At 48.4% G+C, this 25,495-nt stretch overlaps 1 protein-coding gene across 3 annotated transcripts in view; it reads left to right on the top strand.

The window, feature by feature from the left end:
• LRP4 (LDL receptor related protein 4) overlaps nt 1–24,578 on the top strand; it is a 53,550-nt gene extending 28,972 nt beyond the window's left edge. Inside the window, exons 21-39 of one of the 3 annotated variants that reach the window (XM_061381329.1) lie at nt 1,150–1,339; nt 1,424–1,555; nt 2,466–2,606; nt 2,951–3,037; nt 3,144–3,315; nt 4,213–4,375; nt 4,469–4,694; nt 5,062–5,365; nt 7,040–7,258; nt 7,403–7,537; nt 8,557–8,665; nt 10,347–10,491; nt 10,765–10,878; nt 11,617–11,752; nt 16,548–16,615; nt 17,445–17,532; nt 19,148–19,289; nt 20,521–20,579; nt 22,070–22,153. In XM_061381329.1, coding sequence (XP_061237313.1) covers nt 1,150–1,339; nt 1,424–1,555; nt 2,466–2,606; nt 2,951–3,037; nt 3,144–3,315; nt 4,213–4,375; nt 4,469–4,694; nt 5,062–5,365; nt 7,040–7,258; nt 7,403–7,537; nt 8,557–8,665; nt 10,347–10,491; nt 10,765–10,878; nt 11,617–11,752; nt 16,548–16,615; nt 17,445–17,532; nt 19,148–19,289; nt 20,521–20,562 — 2,613 coding nt within the window. In that variant the 3' untranslated portion in view covers nt 20,563–20,579; nt 22,070–22,153. Of the gene's footprint in view, nt 1–1,149; nt 1,340–1,423; nt 1,556–2,465; nt 2,607–2,950; nt 3,038–3,143; nt 3,316–4,212; nt 4,376–4,468; nt 4,695–5,061; nt 5,366–7,039; nt 7,259–7,402; nt 7,538–8,556; nt 8,666–10,346; nt 10,492–10,764; nt 10,879–11,616; nt 11,753–16,547; nt 16,616–17,444; nt 17,533–19,147; nt 19,290–20,520; nt 20,580–22,069 lie in introns of all 3 variants that reach the window. The other 2 variants (XM_061381328.1, XM_061381330.1) reach the window with 2 other exon arrangements.
• Nucleotides 24,579–25,495: the final 917 nt, after the last annotated feature.

Here is a 25,495-nt window from a genome sequence, read left to right as displayed (position 1 = left end):
ATAATTTCCAACTTAACAAGCTGCAGGAAGAGTCAAAAGAACCAATAACTGATATTTTGCCACATGGTTATACCATTCTCATTCTCTCTCTACACATGCACACACACGCGCACACACACAGACCTTATTTTTCTGAACCGTCTGAGATTCTGTTGGAGATATCCTGCCCTGAACCCCAGAGAGTCCAAAGAGTCCAATGCGTATTTCCTAAGAACAAGAACTCAGTCTTTCATAATCATAGTTCAGTGATCAGTATCAGGAAATTTAACATTGACAATATTACTGTCTAATCCGTAGTCCATATTCAGCGTCACCACCAATTGCCCCAATGATGTCCTTATAACTTTTTTTTCTTTTTTAGTCTAGGGTCCAGTTCCAGATTACAGTTGTTTTAAGTCATGATGTCTCTTTAATCTGGAACATTTCCTCAGCTTTTCTTTATCTTTCTTGATCTCTGTATCTTTAAAGAGTAAATGCCAGTTATTTTGTAGAATGTCCCTCAATTTGTCTGACGTATCTTTGTGATCGGATTCAGATTATACATCTGGGGCAGGAATACTACATTAAGTCGTGTCCTGAGTTCTCAGTATGTCTTATTAGTAGCCGCAGATGTCAGCTTGTCTCATCATTGCAATACCAATTTTTTCTTCTAAGATTTGTTTTTAATGTGGACCATTTAGAAAGTCTTTATTGAATTTGTTGCCATATTGCTTCTGTTTTATGTTTTGGTTTTTTGGCCACAAGGCATGTGGGATCTTAGTTCCCTGACCAGGGATCGAACCCACACCCCCTGCGTTGGAAGGTAAAGTCTTAACCACTGAACCACCAGGCAAGTCACCATCTTTGATTGTGTGGTGAAGGTGGTGTCCACTGTGAAGTTGCTGTTTCTCCTTTTGTAGTTAGTAAGTCACTTGTACAGAGATCCTTTGAGATTATATAAATAATACATGATCTGTTAGAATCATCACACAACCCTTGGAGCCAGGCACTGTCATGATTCTATTACAGATTGGCAGACCAAGGCTCGAGATATTTTATAACCAGCTCTAGCTCAAGGTCACACAGCAGGTGGTACTGGCAGAGTGCACCCTTGACGCCTGTACTGTCAGACCTGGTTGGGGCATGATGTAAGCGCTGGGGCCCTGGCAGGTACTGATCGGAAGCCAGCTGCCCCACCCATTTGGGCTGACCCTGTATGGGGAGCGCATCTACTGGACCGACTGGCAGACCAAGAGTATCCAGAGTGCCGACCGGCTGACGGGGCTGGACCGGGAGACCCTGCAGGAGAACCTGGAGAACCTGATGGACATCCACGTCTTCCACCGCCGGCGGCCCCCAGGTGACCGGCCCTTGGCCCACACTGGTTTCTCCTTGGCTTCCCTCTGCCACGGTCCTTCTCGTTGACTCCCTCCTCCCCACCCAGTGTCCACACCATGTGCTACGGAGAACGGCGGCTGCAGCCACCTGTGTCTTCGGTCCCCAAATCCAAGTGGCTTCAGCTGTACCTGCCCCACAGGCATTAACGTGATGCCCGATGGCAAGACCTGTTCACCAGGTAGGTCTAGGCATCACAGACCTGGCTAGAGCCTCTTTGGGACAGGGGCAGTGACTCTCTACCTTCCTCGCAAGTGGACTCTAATGTGGTCTGAGGGACCTAAGCTTCTAGAGGCTTAGGGGCAAGATAAAGCTTTTTTAAAAAAAAGAGGAGATGCAAGGGAACAGGCAGGCAGGATTAGAAGCAGGGTCCAAGTAGGTCTCATGGCATCTTCATGCATATTAGAAAAAGATGCTCCTTTCTTTTTTATTTTCCTCTGTTGGGAAATTGTTATAATATACTGCTTCAGTTAGACTAAATCACTTTAGTTCCATCTGCCTCAAATTGGTATAGTAAATACTAGAACATGTGATAAATTACAAGGTCATGGTACCTCCTTTGGAAATGGCACTTGTGTGAGTAGGCATGACCAGCACAACCTTCATGATAATCTGAATTGAAAGGTCTCAGAAACAGGAGCTGGCTGCCCAAATGTTGGAAGCCGATGTTTCTCTCTAGGGGATGCTTCATGGTAGGCTACATTTGAACCCAAACTTCCTAGGGAATTTGAGTGAGAAAGGAGCTCTAAATCGTCCCAGGCTGTGGGCAAAGCTCTGTTTCACTTAACGTGAAGTTTTTTAAACTTCAAAGAGATTCACTTTTGTGACAATAATACAGAGCTGTGTCCATGAATCAGACCCAATGCTAAGGGTTTTTCTGTATTGACCTTTTATCCCTACAGCCCCCTGTCATTGTCCCCATTTTACAGATAATGAAACTGAGGCTTAAACAATTTAAATAATGTGCTCAGGATCACACAACTAGAAACTAATGGAGGCGGAAAGCGTGAACTTCAGCTTGCCTTACTCCAGATCCTCTCACGGCAGTGCTAGGATGACTGTCCTCTTTCCTTCTCTCCGCACCTGGGCAGGCATGAACAGTTTCCTCATCTTCGCCAGGAGGATAGACATCCGCATGGTCTCCTTGGACATCCCTTATTTTGCCGACGTGGTGGTACCCATCAACATCACCATGAAGAACACCATTGCCATTGGAGTGGATCCCCAGGAAGGTCTGCGTGATCCTCCCTGCTCTCCTGGCCCCTATAGCAACGGCTCTCTCCTCGCTACCACCTTTGCCTCCTGCTAAGAGCCTAGAGGCCTCCCGTTCCCTCTGGCACAACCCCTGCCCGTCTCTGTAGCACTTTCTCTTTTGTTATGAGGGCATGGGGTTGGGGGCCACGTTCTTCATCTCTGCCAAGGGCTATCCTGTTACAATATTTCTCTTGATTTCCTCTCCTTGGGGACATAGGGCTCTCTGACGTGCCCAGGCGTCTCAGAACACAAGTCAGCGGTGTGTTCCTTTGGAGGCGGGGCGGGGTGAAGGTCCGGGCTGAGCCCTGCCTTTCCTTTCCAGGAAGAGTGTACTGGTCGGACAGCACGCTGCACAGGATCAGCCGTGCCCGTCTGGATGGCTCGCAGCATGAAGACCTCATCACCACAGGTGGGCCCTGCTCCCAGCCTTGGGCCCGCCTGTCTGGCTACAGCGCTGGGGAGAGAGCCCATCTGTCTCAAGGCAGGAGCCAGTGTGCTCTGTTGACTTCCTGCAGGGCTGCAGACCACAGATGGCCTCGCAGTGGATGCCATCGGCCGGAAAGTGTACTGGACAGATACGGGAACCAACCGGATCGAAGTGGGCAACCTGGACGGGTCCATGCGGAAGGTGTTGGTGTGGCAGAACCTTGATAGCCCGCGCGCCATCGTATTGTACCACGAGATGGGGTGAGAGCGGCTCCGGGGCCCTGGGCGGCAGGATGAGCGCGCCCGCCCCGCAGGAGCACCGAGACTGACCTCCCGGGGGCGCTTCCTCTCCCTTGTGATGGCCTTCAGGGTGGCCGTGGAGCATAGAGGTTCAAAGCATGAACCCTGGAATCAGACACCCAGAATTCAAATTTTTTCACCATTTATTAGCTGCGTCTGTCACTTTGGGTTCAATATTTAACCTCCCTGGTCCTCAGATGGCAACCCACTCCACTCTTCTTGCCTGGAGAATCCCATGATCAGAGGAGTCTGGCTTCTGCACCCCATAGGGTCCCAAAGAGTCAGACACGACAGATGGGACTTAGCACACACGTGTGGTCCTCAAATTCCTTACCTGTAAAGTGGAGGTGATAATGAAAATGCATGCCTTGTGGACCTTGTAAGGATTAAGTGAGATAATGCATGGAAAGTACTAAAAATTTTTTTTATTTCAATTTTTTAAATATTTTAATCATTAAAAAAAAATTTATTTGGCTGTGCAGGGTCTTAATTATGGCATGTGGGATCTAGTTCCCTGACCAGGGATTGAAGCTAGATCCCCTGCATTGTGAACACTGAGTCTTAGCCACTGGACCACCGGGGAAGTCCTGAAAGTACTGTTTTTTTAATCGTGAAAAACATCACATTAAATTTACCGTCTTAGCCATTTTCAAGCATACAGTTCAGTAGTGTTAGTACGTTCACATTATTGCAAAACAGGTCTCCAAAATTTTTTCGTCTGGCAAATCTGAAACTCTGTAGTCACTAAACAACTCCCGTTTGTACGTATAAATGCTTTTCACGGTGTTTGTCGTATTGTGAGGACTCCCAGTGTACAGGAACTGTGGGAGGAACCAGCTATTACCGTCTCTTGCCCAGGTTCATGTACTGGACGGACTGGGGGGAGCATGCCAAGTTGGAGCGGTCTGGGATGGACGGCTCCGACCGCGCCGTGCTCATCAACAGCAACCTCGGGTGGCCCAACGGACTGACTGTGGACAAGGCCAGCTCCCAGCTGCTCTGGGCTGACGCCCACACCGAGGTGGGGGTCCTGCTCCTGCGCAGAGTCTGGGAGTACAGGGGGGCCGTGGGACGTCTCCTAACAGCCACCCGGTACCCTCTCCTTCCTCCACAGCGAATTGAGGCTGCGGATCTGAACGGTGCCAATCGGCACACGTTGGTATCGCCTGTGCAGCACCCATATGGCCTCACCCTGCTCGATGCCTATATCTACTGGACTGACTGGCAGACCCGTAGCATCCACCGTGCCGACAAGGGGACTGGCAGCAACGTCATCCTGGTGAGGTCCAACCTGCCAGGCCTCATGGACATCCAGGCTGTGGACCGGTCACAGCCCCTGGGTGAGAAGACCCCGAGGGCTGTGAGCCAGAGGCCTCTGACTTTCTGGGGCCGTCTCAGCATCAGAGAGCAGAGAGATGCCTTTACAACCAGAGGGACAGGGACCTACCTAAGCTCCTCCTCCAGGATCAGGCTGTGTTCCCTCTGGGTACGACGGGTACTGCATACTCCCACGGCAGGGTGCTGTCCCCTTTAAAGGACTCCCGGAGATACCCCTGCTCATTCCAGCTCATCCCTGCCGGGCACCAAATCCTGTTATGCAGAACAGTAGACCATCAGGCATGATCAAACCTATGCCTCGGTTAAGATTCAGACTGTATTCCGGGCCGGGTGTCAAAACTTGCCCCTTTCTCTCTCTTTCGTCACCAGGTGTGAACAAGTGCGGACCCAGGAACGGTGGCTGCTCTCACCTGTGCCTGCCCCGGCCCTCGGGCTTTTCCTGTGCCTGCCCCACCGGCATCCAGCTGAAGGGAGATGGGAAGACCTGCGACCCCGCTCCTGAGACGTACCTGCTGTTCTCGAGCCGCGGCTCCATCCGGCGTATCTCCCTGGACACCAGCGACCACACGGATGTGCATGTACCGGTCCCCGAGCTCAACAATGTCATCTCCCTGGACTACGACAGCGTGGATGGCAAGGTCTATTACACAGATGTGTTCCTGGATGTTATCAGGTATGAGTGTCCCTGAAAACCTCCAGAGGACACAGACCTGCTTCCCGTCTCTGATGGCTGAGGTCATGGCCTGGGTTCACCTCTAAATGGACTGAGTGATTTGGCAACTTGGATAGGGAGTTCTGACCTGAATTTGTTGCTTTGCAGTGTTATCCCAGAAGAGTTTCAAACTTTTTTGTTTGTTTGCTTGTTTGGAGATTCTGATGTGCTTTGCCAGGCTTCCCGGGTGGCACAGTGATAAAAGAATCCACCTGCCGTTGCAGGAGACTCAAGAGACCTGCATCTGATCCCTGGGTTGAGAAGGTCCCCTGGAGGAGGAAATGGCAACCCACCCCAGTATGCTTGCCTGGAAAATTCCACAGACAGAGGAGCCTGGCAGGCTACAGTCCATGGGGTGGCACAGAGTTGGACATGGCTGAGCACACGCACGGCCTATCTCGTGTTTCATGAATTTATATTTTTGGTCGCACCTTGCAGCTTGCGGGATTCCCTGACCAGGGATCAAACCCATGCTCCCTGCAGTGCAAACAGTGTCTCACCCACTGGACCTCCAGGGAATTTCCCTATTTAAGGAGGACTAGAAGTCCAGTGTGTAAAACAAACAGATAAAGTCAGGCTAGGGACCCGGCGCCTTCTACCCCTACTACTGGATGCTACAGGACTTCCACGGATCCTCTAAGACCCACTGATTAGTTGGCCACATCGCCAAACTGGGTGTACTGTAATACAGAAATACCAGCCAAATGCAAGGTTTATGGTGGTTTGCAAGGTTGTGCTTGTTTTTGTTTTTTAAATATTTTTTGTTTTATTTAAATTTTTATTCTTTCAATTTTTCACCCAGCACAGCCAAGGAACGTGGTACCCTGTGTTCACGTACGTTCACGTACCGTTAGAGGGGTTTACCACGGCAGAGATTCTCATGTGGAAGAACAGGAGCATTCCCTTTTTTCTCCCTGAGGGGTGCATTAGAATCTCATCCTGAGAGCTGGTGGGCATGTAGAGTTTAGAGAAGGCCCCCATGTGTGGTGACATGCCCCTTCCCCCATCCTGGGCTTGAATTCCCTCCTATAGGTCAGACTGTTATAAAAAATGCACAGGTAGATTTTGAAAAATCTTCCCTTTCTTCTAATCACCACCTGGCAATCCTTGTCTCCTCCTGAAGGTGTATGGGGCTTATTAACCTGCCTTCTGGCAAGACATGGGCCCAAATGCCACCTACTTAGAGCAGGAAACACTCTGTCCTCCCAATACTTTATTCATTAGGTCTGCAAGTATTTTGAATTCCTACTGTGCTAGACGCTGAGGAATGTACTTACAAATGGGCTTCCCAGGTGGCGCTAGTGGTAAAGAACCCTCCTGCCAACGCAGGTTAGACTTAAGAGATGTGGGTTTGCTCCCTGGGTCAGGAAGATCCCCTGGAGGAGGGCATGGCGACCCACTCCAGTATTCTTGCCTGGAGAATCCCAAGGACAGAGGAGCCTGGCAGGCTACAATCCACAGGGTCACAGAAAAGCTACTTAGCATGCACACATGCATGCATGTACTTATAAATACTTGGTCCCTGCCCCTTGGAGCTTACAGTGTAGTGGGAATCCAACTCTGGGAATGTGGATTAAAGGGGTATCAGCCTATTGCTGATCTGATCAGTCATCTAACCCTGGGCTGTTCCTCAAGGCGAGCAGATCTGAACGGCAGCAACATGGAGACGGTGATCGGGCGTGGGCTGAAGACCACTGATGGGCTGGCGGTGGACTGGGTGGCCCGGAATTTGTATTGGACAGATACGGGCCGAAACACCATCGAAGCATCAAGGCTGGACGGTTCCTGCCGCAAAGTGCTGATCAACAATAGCCTGGATGAGCCTCGGGCCATCGCTGTTTTCCCCAGGAAGGGGTAAGTTTTTGGCCAGCAGGAAAGAGACCCAGGGGAGAAGGGCCTGGGGAGGAGGCACTTGAATATGCCTCTTTCTTAATGGTATTCTCTCAACCTCTGGGTGCCATCTTCCCATGCCTTGCTGATGCCACCATCGTGTCCCAGGTACCTCTTCTGGACAGACTGGGGCCACATTGCTAAGATCGAACGGGCGAACTTGGATGGCTCTGAGCGGAAGGTCCTCATCAACACAGACCTGGGTTGGCCCAATGGACTTACCCTGGACTATGATACGCGCAGGTGGGGATCCTGTCCCAGACAGCATCCTGGAAATCGGGTGGGCAGAGGAGAGGAAGACTGAGATTGAAGTAGTGAAAAAAAAGTGACCCGGAGAATGGGACTGACCCTCCTTGATGGGGGTGAAAGCTCCTTGGTGGGTAGGGAAGAGCAAGCAGCGAGAAGGAATGAGGTAACATATTCTTGGAACAGGAGTCGCTGAACCCAGCATTTGACCCTCAGGTGGGCTTTGTTTATCTGGTTTACGTCGTGTTTTTATTTTTTAATTTATTTTGTTGTTGTTGTTCAGTTGCTGTCATGTCCGACTCTTTGCAGCCCCATGGACTGCAGCACGTCAGACTTCCCTGTCCTTCACTATCTCCCAGAGTTTACTCAAACCCGTGTCCATTGAGTCGATGCCATCCAACCGTCTCATCCTCTGTCATCTCCTTCTCCTGCCCTCAATCTTTTCCAGCAGCAGAGTCTTTTCCATTGATTCAACTGCTCTCATCAGGTGGCCAAAGTACTGGAGCTTCAGCATCAGTCCTTCCAATGAATATTCAGGACTGATTTCCTTTAGGATGGTTTGATCTCCTTGCAGTCCAAGGGGCTCTTAAGAGCCTTCTCCAACACCACAGTTCAAAATCATCAATTCTTTGGCACTCAGCTTTCTTTATAGTCCAACTCTCACATCCATACTTTACTGGAAAAACCATAGCTTTGACTAGATGGACCTTTTTCAGCCTAGTGATGTCTCTGTAAAAGTCAAAGGGTGATCGAGTTGCTGAAGATGAGACGGGGTGCTGGCTCCCCTGAGGTCACTCAATTTCTACCCCTCTCCAGAACCGCCCTGGCCTCCCCACTTATGAGTCACCATCCCAATTCCACTCTTCAGCTTAGGGACTCCCAGTGACCCCCTCATCAGGTCACCACGACTGCTCACCCCACCTGCCAGCTCAGCTCAGGAGGGGACAGCCAGCTCCCTGAGGGCAGGGCTGGGTCCCCCACTCGTGTCTTCAGCAGCTACCGTTTCTCCTTCACAGGATCTACTGGGTGGATGCCCACCTGGATCGGATTGAGAGTGCTGATCTCAGCGGGAAGCTCCGACAGGTCCTGGTCAGCCACGTGTCTCACCCCTTTGCTCTCACGCAGGTACTGACTCGGAGAACGGGACTCACCCTCCTTGATGGGGCGTATTTCCTCGGGGCTCTGTGTCTGCTCCAGATGCTGCTGAACAGATGTGCTACGGAAGCCCATTTTAGGAGTGATTCTTGTACACGGAAGCCTTGCCGCCATGCGCCCTGCTGCTCCCGCTTTCCCACATTCTAGCATTCAGAGGGGCGGCTGTCCCACAGCTGCGTACGGAGTCAGCTGTGGGACTTGTGAAAATGCACATTCCTGGGCAGAGCATATAAAGAATCTGCCTCCTGAGGGTCGGGCTGGGAATATTCATTTTAACAAGTTCCCCAGTTGATCCCAGTGCTGTGGTCCCAGCAAGAAAACTCAGGCAGCTCACTTAACAGCCAGAAAGTGGAGTGGCTGAGAGCCAGCGTTTTGAGGCAATGAGCCAGTCAGTAATTATTGGGGGAGTGCCTCCAACGAGCCAGCTCTGTGGGTTCAAGTTCTGCCTGTGTCATGAAGTGACTGGGCAACTTGGACAAGACAGTGAACTCTCTACGCTTCACTTACCTGTGAAAGAAATGAGTTTAATAATAGTGTTCTCCTGAAGTCGTGTCTGACTTTGTGACCCCATGAACTTGTAGCCTGCAAGGCGCTCTGTCCATGGAATTCTTCAGGCAAGAATCCTGGAGTGGGTAGCCATTCCCTTCTCCAGGGGATCTTCTCAACCCAGGGAGGGAACCCGGGTCTCCCGCGTTGCAGGCGGATTCTTTACTATCTGAGCCATCAGGGAAGCCCAAAATATACACAAAGCATTAACACAGTACCTGCCACTCAGTGTGTGTTATTTCTGATCATTTTAATTAGTATTGGCTGACATTATTTTTTAAGAGTTCTAACCTTGTAAAACAATTCAAGGAAGGAAAAGGTATCTTTGTCCTTTTTTTGACAAAACATCCACTCTATCTATATTCTGCATTATATCCTACCAGCCAAAAGATTTTCTCTGACTTTACTTAATGATAGGCTTTCCCCCCTCATACTCCACATGTAAAACTATAGGATTATACTGAGTTTAGTTTTCTCGTCTACAAGTTTCCCTGGGGTTTCTGATGTATACCCTAGGGATGGGAGGGGAACCGCCTACACTGCCCTTCCTCCCCTGGTTGAGAATCTCAAGATCACTGAATTAGAGGGCAGCTGCCTGCAGAGGTAACCAGGGAACTTGGGCCAGGGCTGTGAGTGAAGGGCCTAGAACAGGGACCCAGAAGGACCCCCCACCTCCACAATTTACTCCTATTTGCTAGGTACAGGAACTCAGTTATTCACTGAGCCACTGAGTTGACTGAGGACTACATGTTAATGCTGGAAACTGAGAGATGAATAAAGCACATTCTTGTCCTTGAAGGGCTTAATCTGGCAGGACCGATAGACATGTAAAAAATGACCACAGAATGTCAAAACTTGCGTGCAAAAGTGAGGACGCGGCTGAGAACAGCATGGACAGAAGGGTGAATTCTCTGTGGGTAAGAGATCTCCCTGCTACCAGGGGGAGATCTCCTGGGTAAGGTCATATGTGGGGATGCATACAAGTTGATCCGGATATATGAAGAAGAGGGCACCTGGGCAGCAGGAATGAATGGGCTGAGGCACGGAAGCTGTGGTGGGGTCTGCCTATTAATAGTTACCCTTTTGGGATCCCCTTGTTGAGTAGCAGGACAGGTGGATCTACTGGACAGACTGGCAGACCAAGTCCATTCAGCGTGTGGACAAGTACTCAGGCCGGAACAAGGAGACAGTGTTGGCGAACGTGGAGGGACTCATGGACATCATCGTGGTCTCCCCTCAGCGGCAGACAGGTGGGCTCCCGGTCCTGAGGCTGCTTCCGTACCACTGGTGGGGTTCACTGGTCACCCCAAGGACTGTTAATAACCAAGACGATCAGAGCCACCGGAGAGCCACGTTCACATCTGAAGCTCTTAGTCCTTTTTGGCCCCCTGTTGTTATACCCCTCCTTCCTGCCCCACTGTCCCTGGGAGTCAGGGAGCCCTGAATCTCCTCCATTTGGAGAAGCATCAAACTGGGAGACTTGATTCTGCCCCAGGCCAGATGTTCATTTGCTTTGCTCATAGGGACCAACGCTTGTGGCGTGAACAACGGCGGATGCACTCACCTCTGCTTTGCCAGAACCTCGGACTTTGTGTGTGCCTGTCCTGATGAGCCCGACGGCCGGCCCTGCTCCCTCGGTGAGTTGGACTGACGGGCCCCCCTGCAACAGCGGAGCCCTTGCAAGGGCAGGGGATCAGCAGCTTTTTCCATCTGGATGAGACTGTCCCTCAGGGGATCTTACAGCAGAGTGACTAGGACCTTTGAGCTTGAGGTTTCGAACGGCACAGAGCGGGTTCGTCTGGCTCTGGCATGTACGTGCGTGTGCATGTGCGTGGCTGTGCTGGGGCTTCCTTTGTCACGTGGGGACTGCTCTAGTTGCGGCGCGCTGGCTTCTTGTTGTGGCACATGGGCTTCGGGCTCTGGAGCACGCGGCTTAGTACTTTCCGTGCATGGGCTTTCTCTAGCTGGGGCGCATGGGCTCAGTTGTCCTGCAGCACGTAGGATCTTAGTTCCCCAGCCAGGCATCCAGCCCACATCCCCTGCAATGGAAGGCAGGTTCTGAGCCACTGGACCACCGGGGAAGTCCCTGGCTTCTGGCATTTACTACAATGGAAATCAGCTCTCTTGAGTCCCTGATCCCTGCTATAACCCGTGCATGACTCTCTTTCTTCCTGCCCTTTGTGGGCCAGCTAGCCCATCCAGAGCTGTTAATATTGGAAACCAAATCCTTTTTAGCAAGAAGGACATCTAACAGGCGTGTCTAGGATGAGGGCAGCTAAAAGATGGCTCCGTCAGGTTCTCCAGATGCTACTCTTGGACCCCAGGTAGATATTTGGGGCTCCAGTGGTCCACTCCAGCCCTTGTTTTCTCTCCAGTACCTGGCCTGGTGCCCCCAGCTCCCAGGGCTACCAGTATGAGTGAAAGGAGCCCCGTGCTACCCAACACGTTACCGACTACCCTGCGTTCTTCTACCCCCCGGACCCGTACATCTCTGGAGGAGGTGGGAGGGAGGTAAGTGCATTTAGTATGGGCCTGAGGACTCTTTGATCCAAATCTCATCCCCTGCCAGAGACCACCATAGTCCCAGCTTGATAATTCTGGCAGATGGGAAATGGATTACAGTATTATCCACTAGTCCCTGCTGTTTGGAACTGGAGATGATATTTAGTCTTGTAGATTGTTGCAAGTGTATTTTTTTTTTATAGCTCTGGAAGCAAGAAGCTTCAAGAGCAGCTTTAGAGAGAAATCATTCAGGAAGAGTTTCCACCTGGCATTCCTCCTTCTTCCTTTCTTTCTGTGATTTCTGCTCTGGCAGAACAGGTTTAGCACATGGTCTTCTCCTACATTTTACTTAGAAGCCACCAAGTCATAGTGGTCTCTGGGCTGGGGCTTTTTAATTTGAGACATTCCCAGGTATATGATGGCCTTAGCTTATAATGACCTGTAACACTACAACAGGCAGGCATGTGCACACACATGCACACACACACTCTCCACTATTAAATAAACAAGCATAGCCATGAACAGTTCTCAAATTAAGCATAAAATACTGTATTTCGTTAAGCTGAAAGTGCTGTCAATTTAAAATGCATCCTGATTTGAGAGATTAAACTGAAAAAAATTACCAATGGCAATTGTGGTATGCCATTAATTGTAAGACATAGCCCTATTTCAGAGATGTAAGAATATAGAAAAAAATGCTTATCTTAAAGTTGATGAAATATGTTATATTCAACTTAGAGAAAGTCTAATAAATATGTTTTTTTATTTATGCTTGGCAAAAAAAATAATCTGGAAATACAGATAGGAGTAAAGAAGAAGTACCCATATACCCATATATAATTACCTTTAGTGTTTTTTTTTTGTTATATATATATATTGCAAAATGATTACCACAATAAGTCTATTTAGTTAACATCCATTACCACACATATCCAGTTTTTTTCCTTATAATGAGAACTTTTAAAATCTACTCTTTCAGCAATCCTACTACTAGGCATATACCCTGAGGAAACCAAAATTGAAAAAGTCACATGTACCCCAATGGCTGCTGCTGCTGCTGCTAAGTCACTTCAGTCGTGTCCGACTCTGTGTGACCCCATAGCACTATTTACAATAGCTGGGAAATGGAAGCAAGCTAGATGTCCATCTACAAATGAATGGATAAAGAAGCTGTGGTACATATATACAGTGGAATATTACTCAGCCATAAAAAAGAATGCATTTGAGTCAGTTCTAATGAGGTGGGTGAGCCTGTAGAGCCTATTATACAGAGTGAAATAAGTCAGGAAGAGGAAAACAAATGTCGTCTATCAGTGCATATATACGGAATGTAGGAAGATGGTACTAATGAGCCTACGTGCAGGGCAGCAGTGGAGATGCAGAGAACAGACCAACGGGCACGGGGTCGGGTAGGGGAGAAAGGAGAGGGTGGGACATATGGAGAGAGTAACATGGGAACATACACACTCCCATGTGTAAAACAGATAGCCACTGAGAATCTGCTGTATGACTCAGGGCACTCATCCAGGGCTCTGTAAGAACCTAGCGGGGCAGGGTGGGAGGGCCGTGGGAGGGAGGCTCAGGAGGGAGGGGACAGAGGCATTCCTATGGCTGACTCCGGTGTTTGGCAGAAACCAGCACAATACTGTAAAGCAATTGTCCATCAATTAAAAATATGTAAATTTAATTAAAAAAATTTTTTTTAACTACTCTCTTAGCAACTTTCAAATGTACAGTATTGTTAACTGTAGTCACTATGAAACTCAATGAAACTAAGCCATGCCCATGGGGCAACCCAAGATGGGCAGGTCATGGTGGAGAGATCTGACAGAATGTGGTCCACTGGAGAAGGGAATGGCAAACCACTTCAGTATTCTTGCCTTGAGAACCCCATGAACAGTATGAAAAGGCAAAATGATAGGATACTGAAAGAGAAACTCCCCAGGTCAGTAGGTGCCCAATATGCTATGAGATGGCTGGATGGCATCACTGACTCAATGGACATGAGTCTCGGTGAACTCCGGGAGTTGGTGATGGACAAGGAGGCCTGGTGTGCTGCGATTCATGGGGTCGCAAAGAGTCGGACACGACTGAGTGACTGATCTGATCTGATCTGACGATGTACATTCCGCTCCCGGGACATATAACTGGAAATCTGTGCCTTTTGACCATCTTCACTTGTTTTGTCTACCCCAAGCCCCCCATCGCTGGCAACTACCAATCTGTATGATATTAATTATATCTATTAATTTTTTTTCAGAGTCCATGTATAAGTGATATCTCTGTCTGACTTATTTCACTTAGCATAATGCCCTTAAGGTCCATCCATGTTATTGCAAATGGCAGAATGTCCCCTGTCCTTTTTTAATGGCTGAATAATGTTCCATTGTATCCCTATACAAACATTTTCTTTATCCATTCATCCACTGATGGTCACTTTGGTGGTTTCCATGTCTTGGCTATTATAAATAACGCTACATTGAACGTGGGGTGCAGATACCTTTTTTTTTTTTCTAATTTTATTTTATTTTTAAACTTTATATAATTGTATTAGTTTTGCCAAATATCAAAATGAATCCGCCACAGGTATACATGTGTTCCCCATCCCGGCAGATACCTTTTTGAGATATTGATTTCATGTTCTATTTTTACTATTTTGATGTCTATCTTCCCAGGCATTTTTCTATTAGATCATTTTCACTGTCATATTATTTTTAATATCAATTGTAGCTTAAAAGGTAATTAATACTTGAATTGTGAAAACAGAAACATAGTAATAAGCCCTAGTGAGAACTCTAGACTCTTGTCCCTGAAATTACATCAAATTTATTCTATGTGCCCCATTTTCTCTTTTTTAAATTTACTTTTAATTGGAGGATAATTGCTTTGAACATTGTGTTGGCCTGTTTTCTCTTGTTAGAAGAGTTTATATAGAAATATTATATGATATAAACACGGACCTTTCTCACTAACTTTTAAGCACTAAAAATCATTTGGGTTTATTCAGAGAACTTTTGAAAAAATATACTCAGATATTTTTTTCCTCTCAGAGTTCTGTTTGAAGACTCAGTACGCCTTGGTTTCAGATGCTTTTGCAGGCAGCTTTTCTCTAACCTTTTAAGTGTCAGTCCCTCAGTCATGTCTGATTCTTTGTGACCCCATGGTCTGTAGCCTGCTGGGCTCCCCCGTCCATGGAATTTTCCAGGCAAGAATACTGGTGTGAGTTGCCGTTTCCCTCTCCGGGGGCTCTAACCTTTTAGGACATACCTTTAATTGCCAGCTCAGAACGAGCATTTCAAGTTAGTTATCTAAGCCCTCTCTCTGGATGTCTTGCATATTCCCATGTGAAAGAATGAAGGAGAGAAAAACAATATATATATTTTTTCAGGTCTTTCTAGACTTTGTGATAATCTTTACCCAATGAGAGGTCTGCTTGACTGGTAGCTTCTTCCCACTCATCCTGGTAGTTTAATAAAGCCTACCATTGGATGTCTTTAGTATTCTTTCAGCAGGCTTTCAGTTCACTCCCAGACCTGCTTCTTCTTTTTAAAGACTCCTATTTAAAGAGTACATATTTTGGGAATTCCCTGGCAGTCCAGTGTTGTGACTGTTTCACTGCCATGTGCATGCTAAGTCGATTCAGTCGTGTCAGACTCTGTGCAACCCCATGGACTGCAGCCCGCCAGGCTCCTCTGCCCATGGGATTTTCCAGGCAAGAACATGGAGCGGGTTGCCATTTACTTCTCCAGGGGATCTTGTCGACCTAGGGGTTGAACCCGGGTCTCACATCTACCTGCACTGGCAGGCAGACTCTTTACCACTAGTGCCACCTGGGAAGCCCCTTCACTGCCAAGGGCCTGGGTTTAATCCCTGGTTGGGGATTCTGGGATCCTACAAACCTTGTGGCCAAAAAACAACAAAAGAGTACATATTTTAAAACATTTAAACATGATATAGCATCTTTAAAATTTTTTTAAATTATTTATTGACCATGTTGGGTCTCCGTTGCTGCGTGGGCTTTTCTCTAGTTGTGAGTGGGGGCCACTCTCCAGTTGAGGTGCATGGGCTTCTCAATACGGTAGCTTTTGTTGCAGAGCATGGGCTCTGCCACATGTGGAATCCTCCCGGACAAGGGATCAAACCCGTGTCTCCTGCATTGGCAAGCGGATTCTTTACCACTGAGTACCAGGGAAGCCCAGGGTTTGTTTTTTTTTAAACTTTTTCTTTTGTATTGGAGTATGCCATCACCGATTCAATGGACACGAGTTTGAGCAAGCTCAGGGAGATGGTGAAGGACAGGGAAGCCTGGTGTGCTGCAGTCCATGGAGTAGCACACAGTTGAGCAACGACAACAAATAGCTGACAAACGATGCTGTGACAGTTTCAGGCGCACAGCAAAGGGGCTCGGCCACACGTGTACATGTATCCATTCTCCCCCAAATGCTCCTCCCATCCAGGCTGCCGCATAACACTGAGCAGAGTTCCATGTAGCATCTTGAAGACTCACACTGATTGCTCTGTATTTCCCGGTCCCGCCCTCTCCTTGCTTCTAACCTCTCCTGTCTGGTACAGTCTCCTATCTGAAAGCCCTGATCCCAGGCCTTTTGCCCAGTCCTCCCAGGACTTTCCCCTTTTCCCGGAGGAAGGCAAGATCTTTGTTGAATACGAGTAGCTTTCACATTCGGTTCTCTCTGCCCCACAGGCTTTTGCCCAGTCCTCCCAGGACTTTCCCCTTTTCCTGGAGGAAGGCAAGATATTTGTTGAATACGGGTAGCTTTCACATTCGGTTCTCTCTGCCCCACAGGTGCTCTGAAAAGGATGCCCGGCTGGGCCTCTGTGCGCATTCCAATGAGGCCGTGCCTGCTGCTCCAGGTAAGCCCCCAGTGTCCATCTGCTTTGAAAAACAAGAGGTAAGAAACTGAAGTCTCCAGTGAGATCTTGAGGAACCTTCACAGGGACTCTGGGGTTGATGAACCCTTTCCTTAGACTAAATTCATAGAAAGAACAACCATAAATCGCTGCCACTTCTGGAGTGCTTTCTGTATGCCAGGCATCTATTTATTAAGCCATATTTGTGTGTGCCTGGGCTTCTCCGGTGGCTCAGTGGTAAAGAACCTGCCTGATGATGCAGAAGCTGCAAGTTTGACCCCTGGGTCAGGAAGACCCCCTGAAGAAGGAAATGGCAACCCACTCCAGTATGCTTGCCTGGGAAATCCCAGACAGAGGAGCCTGGTGGGCTATAGTCCATGGAGTTGCAAAGAGTTGGACATGACTTAGTGACTAAACGACAAATGTGTTCACACGTGTGTACGTATGTATTTGTATATACACACTCACTTTCAATCTCCAGATGTAATACATTTATTATTTGATATTATATATTTATTATTAAATATAAATAATAAATGAGGAATTTATTATTTACATTTAACTGATGAGAAAACTTGGGCTTAGAAGTTAAGCATCTTGCCTTAAGTCACACAGCTAGTAAGTGGTAGAACTGGGGTTAGAGATGCTGACAGAGTGATAGGTTTCTTCTCAGCCCCCTCCGCCCACCCCCTGCCGCCTCTTCCCTGAGAAGGAGGCCTGTAATTGTCCTCAGATGGTGTGGGAGGCAAAAAGGAGCCTTCCATCCTCCCCGCCCCACGCCAGCTAGAAGACCATCCGTGGTCCCCGCCTAGCGTCCCTCTGTTCTTCCCAGGGGAAGGACTTCACGCCAGCTACATCATCGGTGGACTCCTCAGCGTTCTGCTGATTCTGGTGGTGATCGCGGCTTTGATGCTGTACAGGTAACCTCAGCCCCACTGCAGGGGCCACATGTTCGCTGAGGGGCCCTGCTAGCATGTTTGGGACCCCCTTGAAGCTGACCGCTCACTGATTCAGCTGCTCACCAACCTCATTTCACAGCTGGGTCCCTGGGCAGAGCAGCAGAAGGGAAGGGCAGACGCCTGAATGTGTACCCTTCTTCCCCAGGCACATCACAGGTCATTTCCTCATTTCATGACCCCAGCAACCCTCGGGATTTTCCTTGTGGCCTAGGGTCCTGAGGACACAGGGGATGTCGCCCAAGGTCACACAGTAAGAGGCAAAGCTGGCACTGATCTAGCAGCTTTGCTTTTTTGCCACCATCCCACACTGCCTCAAACCACTGAAGCTGGAAGTGATTTTCTCTTCACGCAAACAACCCTTTATGACGATGTTGGGTGATGTGTCATTGCTCGGTAGGAATCATCCTGGGAATCCTAAATTTCAAGTTAGAATATTTTTTTTATCACTCTCTCTATATATATTTTCCCCTAAATGCTTTAAATGCAACTCACAGCAAAAATGTCCTTCTGCTAATAACAACAGCTACAACAGTAATGGGCTTCCCTTATGGCTCAGTCGGTAAAGAATCTGCCTGCAGTGCAGGAGACCCGGGTTCGAGTCCTGGGTTGGGAATATTCCCCTGGGGAAGGAAATGGCAATCCACTCCAGTATATTTGCCTGGAGAATCCCATGGATAGAGGAGCCTGGCAGGCTACAGTCCACAGGGTCGCAAGAGTCGGACACGACTTAGCAGCTAAACCACCACCACCATGACAGTAATAATAGTAACAGCTACCATTTAATGAATATGTTTCAATGCCACAACCACCTTATAATACAGGTATTATCGTTCCTCACTTTACGGATGAGGATCTAAGGTTCAGAAAGTTTAGATTATGTCCAGCAACATCCCTAAAAGCTAATAAGTACCAGAAGTGGGATTGAAACATAGGTCCGTCTCGACACTAAAACTGGTGTATTCATTTTCTATTGCTGTACAACATAAACCCCAAACTTAGCAACTTAAAGTGACAACTACTGATTACCTCACAGTTTCTGTGGGTCAGAAATCTGGGTGTCGCTTAGCTGGTGCCTCTGCCTCAGGCTGTCTTACGAGGCAGCAATCCAGGTGTCAGCCAGGGTTCCAGTCTTATCTGGAGGCTTGACTGGAAGAGGAAGGGCAAGCCCCTTCTAAGCCCAGGATTCAGTTCCTCGCAGGCTATGGGCTGGAGGCCTCCCTTGTCAGTTCCTTGCACTGTGGACCTTTCCATAGAACCACTTCCAACATGGCAGCTTGCATCCCTCAGAACAAAAGCAGGAGAGAGACAGAGAGGGAGGGCAAGCCAAGAGGGAAGCCAGTTTCCTTGTCAGGAGTTTCCTTGTAACCAAATCTAGTATCCCACACTCTTCTATGTTCTGTTCCACAGAAGCAAGTCAGCAGGCCCAGCCCACACTCACGGGGCAGGGATTCAGAAGGTGTGAGAACCAGGAGATGGGGCCCACTGCGAGGCTGCCTGCCGCATGTGGGTTACAGCTTCCCCAGATATCCTCCCCATACAGATCTGAACTAATTTCTCATCCCCGTTTCTTCCAAAGACACAAAAAGTCCAAGTTAACTGATCCTGGAATGGGGAACCTGACCTACAGCAACCCCTCCTACCGAACTTCCACTCAGGAAGTGAAGATTGAAGCGACCCCCAAACCGGCCATGTACAATCAACTGTGCTATAAGAAAGAGGTGAGCGTGAAGACTTGTATCTGAGAGTTTGTTTCTGGAGCGGGTGGGGGATCACGCTCCAGTCACCTGAGCAGTGAGGCCGCAGGGAGGGGTGTGATGTGGTCCTGCCATCTTGGGAGCAAAGTGAAAAGAAGACTGGAATGTGATTTGGGTTTCTGGAGCAGTTGGCAGCTTGCGAGGGACCAGCTTGAGGGGCCCTGGTGAGAGCAAGGTTAGAAAGCAGATCCCAGGGATGTCCCTGGTGTGGTTGGGACCTCACCTTCCGACACAGAGGGTGTGGGTTCGATCCCTGGGCAGGAAGCTAAGATCCCACATGCTTTGGGGTCGAAAACCTAAAACATAAAAACAGAAGCAATACTGTAACAAATTCAATTTAAAAAATAGAAACTTAAAAAAAAAAAGCAAGCAAGCAGATCCCAGGAGGTTTAGGTCTGAAGGCATATGGGTGTGTACCTCCCTGCCTGAACATGTTTTCCCAGGCTCAGATGTTCCTTCTCTTCTAGAGTTGTCATTCCCCAGCAGTGAGGCTGTGCTCCTTTAAAATGACCCCAAACTCCCAGAACTCCTGGACTCCCGCTTTCTAACCCCTGATCCAAGCTGTTGGCACCCAAGCTGTAGTTGGGAATGGCTGGTGTTTTGCTATTCTTCCTTTTATCACAGAATCCAAAGGAATTTCTCTACAATTCTGAAAGTTTATGTGATTTTGTTCTTTTAACCCCTTTGTTGTGAAAAATTATTTGCTGAATGTTTAGGCATGAAAAATAGTCCCATTTCAATGAGGGCATATAACCTAGGACTTTGATTTTCCTAGTCTAATATGACTCTTGTTTTTTTTCCTAAAATCCTGCAACCCTTCATTAGAAATTATCCTGAATGGGACCATATGACATTCTCTTGGCCTGTCTAGCACAGTCAGAACCAGCCTTCACACTGACAGGGCTCCTCTGCATAACTAATACGCTCTACATAATAATCATGTGATTTCAGGATCCACGAATTCCCCTATTAAAAAAACCTTCTGCTACAAGCCAAAACCGAACCTATAGGGATAGCTTGCAGATTCAGGGATGACAGACTCCTTCTCTGTTAATATCTTTTGAGAGAAAGACTCCTGAAGCTGCTTGGGTTCCTGGCTTGTCTGATGCCCCAGAAAGGAAGCCCAGTGAGGGCCCTCGGTTAGACACTAAAATCATGTGGCTCTCTCTCCTGTTGTATGCTTTCTCCTCAGCAGCTCTCTCACCCCTCTGATAGCCTTTCACCCTTTCTCTTCTGATTTCCTCTCCATTTCAGGTACCTGTTGCTGTGTGTTTGTAGAGGGAGTGGTATCCCCCATTGCTAGTGCCATGCCACCCACCTCTTCCTGACTTACCCCCCGTATCTCTGTGATGAAGACGCTGAATGGGCTGCATCTTATCTGACACTAATTCGGCATGGAGCGTGTGCTTGGTGACTGGGCATGTGTGTGCGTGCCTGTGGACTTGTGTGCTGTCTCTCTCTGCTTGATCGAGGGAGCTGTTACTCCCAGAGTGTAGGGAGGACCATATTTTATGTTGTGTAACCATCAAAGCATCCTGCTTATTGTAGGGGCTCAATAAATATCTGTGGAATTGAATTGTTACTAAAATAAAGAAGCAGTTGCAGGGCTCTTGGCAGGAACACTATCCCAGGGACAGAAGCCAAGCCATGGCCCATTTTTCTCTTGGCAGTGGTGGCATGTTGGTTGGTATCCCCCAGAAACCAGGAGTAAGGCTATCCTTTGAGGAATCCAAAAAGGGAGAAGCCTGAGCAGAACTTAAGGCTTCCTTGGAAGGATCCCTGGTTGCTTGAGAATGGCCCCAAGGCTCATGGGAGCAGAGTCAGAATAACCTCACACAAAAGCTTGTAGGTTACAGGTCCCCAGTGGATTGACACTTAGAACCCAAATAAGAAGGTTTTCTAGAGTCTTTCTGCCTTACCTTCTGAACTTTTCTTAAGAATATTAGAAAGGAGAGAATTAAGACTAAAGTGAACATGGAGCTATGTTCAATATCTTGTAATAAACTATAGTGGAAAAGAATCTGAAAAAGAATTTTAACTGAATCACTTTGCTGTACACCAGAAACTAACACAAAATTGTAAATCAGCTCTACTTTAAAAACAAGAAAAAGAATAAATCCAATATTGTAAATTAGCCTCTAATTAAAATAAGTAAATTTAATTAAAAATGTATAAAAAATAATAAAAACAAGAAAAAGAATAAAATAGCACAAAAGTGGTTTAAGATCTTGGATAAGTGAACATTTAACTGCTTCCCTCAATTGCTTCTGACCAGTATCTTAGCATGCTGTCGCATTAATAAACCACATTAGCGATGTGGCAATAGCTAACACGACTTAGTGCATGTTCATGTGTTAGATTTTATGTGTTAGGTCCCTACTAATTGCATTTCATGGATCACCTCTTTTGACGCTCACAGCCATAGGTTATGAGGTATGGGTACTGTTGCTCTAAAGAGGTGAGCCTGAGTTTGAGAGATGTTCAGTGATTCGCTCCAGGTGACGCAGCCAGTGCGTGGCTCACGCAAGGCCGGAAGCCACGGTTCTCCCGCCTCCCAGTATGATAAATGGTAATGATCATCAAAGCTGCTCCTTTCCTTTTAGGCTCAGCCTTATACATTGGCTCTGACTAAACTTCCCCGTTTGTCTGTGAGATCTTTGCACTCTTCGCACCCACTCCTACTCCATCCACCCACTTCAGAGAGAGCTGATCAACTGACCCTGTCTCTCCGCTCTCCACCCCAGGGTGGACCTGACCATAACTACACCAAGGAGAAGGTCAAGATTGTCGAGGGCATCTGCCTCCTGTCTGGTGACGATGCCGAGTGGGATGACCTCAAGCAACTGCGCAGCTCCCGGGGGGGCCTTCTTCGGGATCACGTGTGCATGAAGACAGACACCGTGTCCATCCAGGCCAGCTCTGGCTCCCTGGACGACATGGAGACGGAGCAGCTGTTGCAGGAAGAGCAGTCCGAGTGCAGCAGCGTCCATACCGCAGCCACTCCCGAAAGACGGGGCTCCCTGCCCGACACAGGCTGGAGACACGAACGCAAGCTCTCCTCGGAGAGCCAGGTCTAAACGCCCGCATTCCCCTCCCTGCCTCTTCCTTCTCCTTGGTGGACTCCTGGTCCTCGTGCTCGCTTACACGGCAGGCCCCTTTTCTCTGTGCTGGCCCTGCTCCTCCTCCTCCCACCCCGTTAACTGCTCCCCGAGCCCTCTGCGCGAGCTGTTTCCACCCGAGTTCGTACCTACCTGTGCACCAGAAATGATGGGGCGTCCTCAGAATTTAGACCTGGACTGTACCATGAACCTCACCTCCTGCACTCCATCCTGATCGCCCCCAATCCCACCCCGCCGCCCCGAAACCAGGCCTGGTAACGATTCCTCGTCATTACAGAGCTCCACCTCCCTCCCCTGGTACCCTCAGTGCCTGCCCCGCCAGAGCTGACGACCCAAGACGGCACTCCCCTCATCAGAGCTGGCCTGACCGCTTCTCTGGAGAACTTGCTGACTGGGGGCTGGAGCCTGGGGCTGGGGTCATGTACAGAGAGAGAGATGAAGGATAAAGGCTGAGAGGAGGAGGAGTCAGCCCAGCTGGCATGGGCATCTGGGGAACCTCCAGCCTCGAGGGCGCTGGCAACATGAATAAGATTTCAAGGGTGATTGGGCTGGGTGTCCTGTCCATTGCGGGCAGTGGATATGATTCATGCCCTGAGAGTTGTTGTTTTTCCAGCTGCAGGCATTGAAAAGATCTATCTGGGTCTGGCTCAAGCTGTTCTTCCTCCTGCCAGAATGCCTGGAGCCTTTTCTACCTTCAGATGACTGGGGGTGGGGGTCCCTACCACAGGGCTGCTGGCTAATACGAATCCCCTCCTGCTGCCTCCAGGCTGTGAGCCGGTGGCTTGAGTAAGTGTGGCGGCCCTCAGCACAGGGTCTCTGCCATGTCTGAGAAGTGCTTCTTAGGCCAAACATAGCACATCTCCTGAACTTTTAATGTCCTGCCACTCTCTTCCCTCCTCATTCTCTGGGATTCTGAGCACAGAGATCCTGGAGCAACTTCTCAAAGGAGAGCCGTAAAGTTCAACAAATGGCTGGGAAGAGTGATCAGGTCAGAGACTCGAGGCCCCCAGGGCCTAAAGTGAAGTGTCCATGAGGCTGAGCCTCCTGCGTTCTCTCAGGTGCTCAGGGATCTAAGCGAGTGGACAGAGAGCCTGCAGCTGGGGGTGGTGAAGCACCCACTCCGAGTCCTCCCAGCTAGGTGACTCCCATTCCATGCTGAAATGCCATCACTGGCTTCATGCTTATTCACAGAAAAGGCATGTGTGTCACACAAATGTTGGGGGAATTGAGACTTCTTATTGTCCTAAACTTCTACTTAGCTCTTCTGGGTTTGTTTGTTTTTCAGTGCCTAATGTGCTTATTCTGATCTAGCCTTGTGGGCACCTGTGGTGAAGAGGCCTAAATAAAGATGCGAAGTGTGTGTGTCTGTGGGGGGCAAGGAATAGAAAAGTAGAGAGAAACAATGAGGAGGCCCTTTCAGCCCAGGGCACACCCAGACTTCTTTGACCCAGGGATGAGAAGCCACAATAGGAGCTGAGGATGGATGGGGGTGCCTTGAGGGTAAGTTTCCAAATTTGAAGCATGTCCTGGGGTTCCTGGCATTGAGAAATCAGCCACCAAACATGTGAGTGAAAAGGGAAGACCAGAGCTAACCCTTTCCTGTTGGTTCTAAGATCGCTTGAGACAGGTGCCAGGCTGTTAGCCCTGCTCTCAGTAGCCAGCCTCAGGTCTGGATCCTCAAAGGACAGCCAGGCCAGGCCAAGAAAGATTTCCCAGAACACAAAACAGGAAAAGGTCGGTCCCCCTCCTGGGAGGAAAGGGGGGCATTTCACATTTGACGGGGCAGTAGAAGAAGGAGCACTTTGGGTCCTCGGGTTCGCGGCTTGGGGATGCGGAGAGAAAGTAGCCAAACGGTATCTTCTCATGTGGAAAGGGGGAAGGATCTTATTGCACTTGGGCTGTTCAGAATGTAGAAAGGACATATTTGAAGAAATATCTATTTGAGCACTGATTTACTATGTAAAAAGCAAAATCTCTCTGTCCTAAACTAATGGAAGTGATTCTCCCACGCTCACGTGTAATGGTTTTAACGTTACTCACTGGAGAGATTGGACTTTCTGGAGTTATTTAACCACTATGTTCAGTATTTTAGGACTTCATGATAATTTAATATAAATTTAGCTTTTCTTAATCACCTTGCCTGGCTTGGAGTCATGACTAGTAACTGCACCTGCTCTGTCTGAAACATGCTGTGGAGACCTGCTTTCAGACATCACCACTAAGCCCTTTGGGGGATATGAAGAGCGATAAAGGGTGGGAGGTTCCTGGCTGGAGCTTCATCTCATCTTGAGAAGACAGGTTAAGACCAGAGTTCATTGGCTTCTGAAATCCTGATGTCCTCTAGAGCAGGGTGGCTGGTAGGTTTCATTCTGAGTGCCAACTCTGGTTGGTCATGGCTGCCCGAGGTTCTGTCCAGACACAGTGGAAAAAAGTGTCATGATGGTTAGTGGAGTCTTCTTTGGGCACCAAAAGGAACCGTCATGGCATGTACGGCCATGACATACATTCTATTTCTGTTCTAGGTCTATGAGGACTTTGGTGTCACAGAACTTGACTTTGCCTTGCAGGGATGGTCACTGAAGACTGATGTCTTAAAAGAAAAGCACGGGGATGGGGACAAGAAGGGTTGATTCTGGTCCCAGGTCTACCACTAGCTCTGTTTGATCTTAGTTGTGTTTCACAGTTACTCTGAGAATGGGTCAAATGAACTACAATTCCTTTTGTTTTTAAGAACCTGTCTATTCATAGCCCATCCATTACATCTTAAGGCTAGAACCAGGCATTGGGGATCCCATTTCAGCCTCTGGACATAATACCTTTCAATGAAGATTGGGAATCATGCAAGTCTTAATGTCAGATACACAATTTGATGTCAGGGATCAACAGTTGATTTTCTAAGCCACAAACCATTTCTAGAATATTGTTCCCATTCATTCATTCATTCATTCATCTGCGAGGGGCTGGACACTGCCCAAGCGTTACCAAAAAAGACTATCACAGAGGTCAGAGTCCACCAACACCACCCCACCCCTCAAAGAAGAAAAAGGAAGC

Source organism: Bos javanicus, chromosome 15 (genome assembly GCF_032452875.1).
Source record: "Bos javanicus breed banteng chromosome 15, ARS-OSU_banteng_1.0, whole genome shotgun sequence".
NCBI classification, from domain to species: Eukaryota; Metazoa; Chordata; class Mammalia; order Artiodactyla; family Bovidae; genus Bos; species Bos javanicus.
Note: the sequence above shows the minus strand (reverse complement) of the source record. Positions and strands in the feature narration are given on the sequence as shown.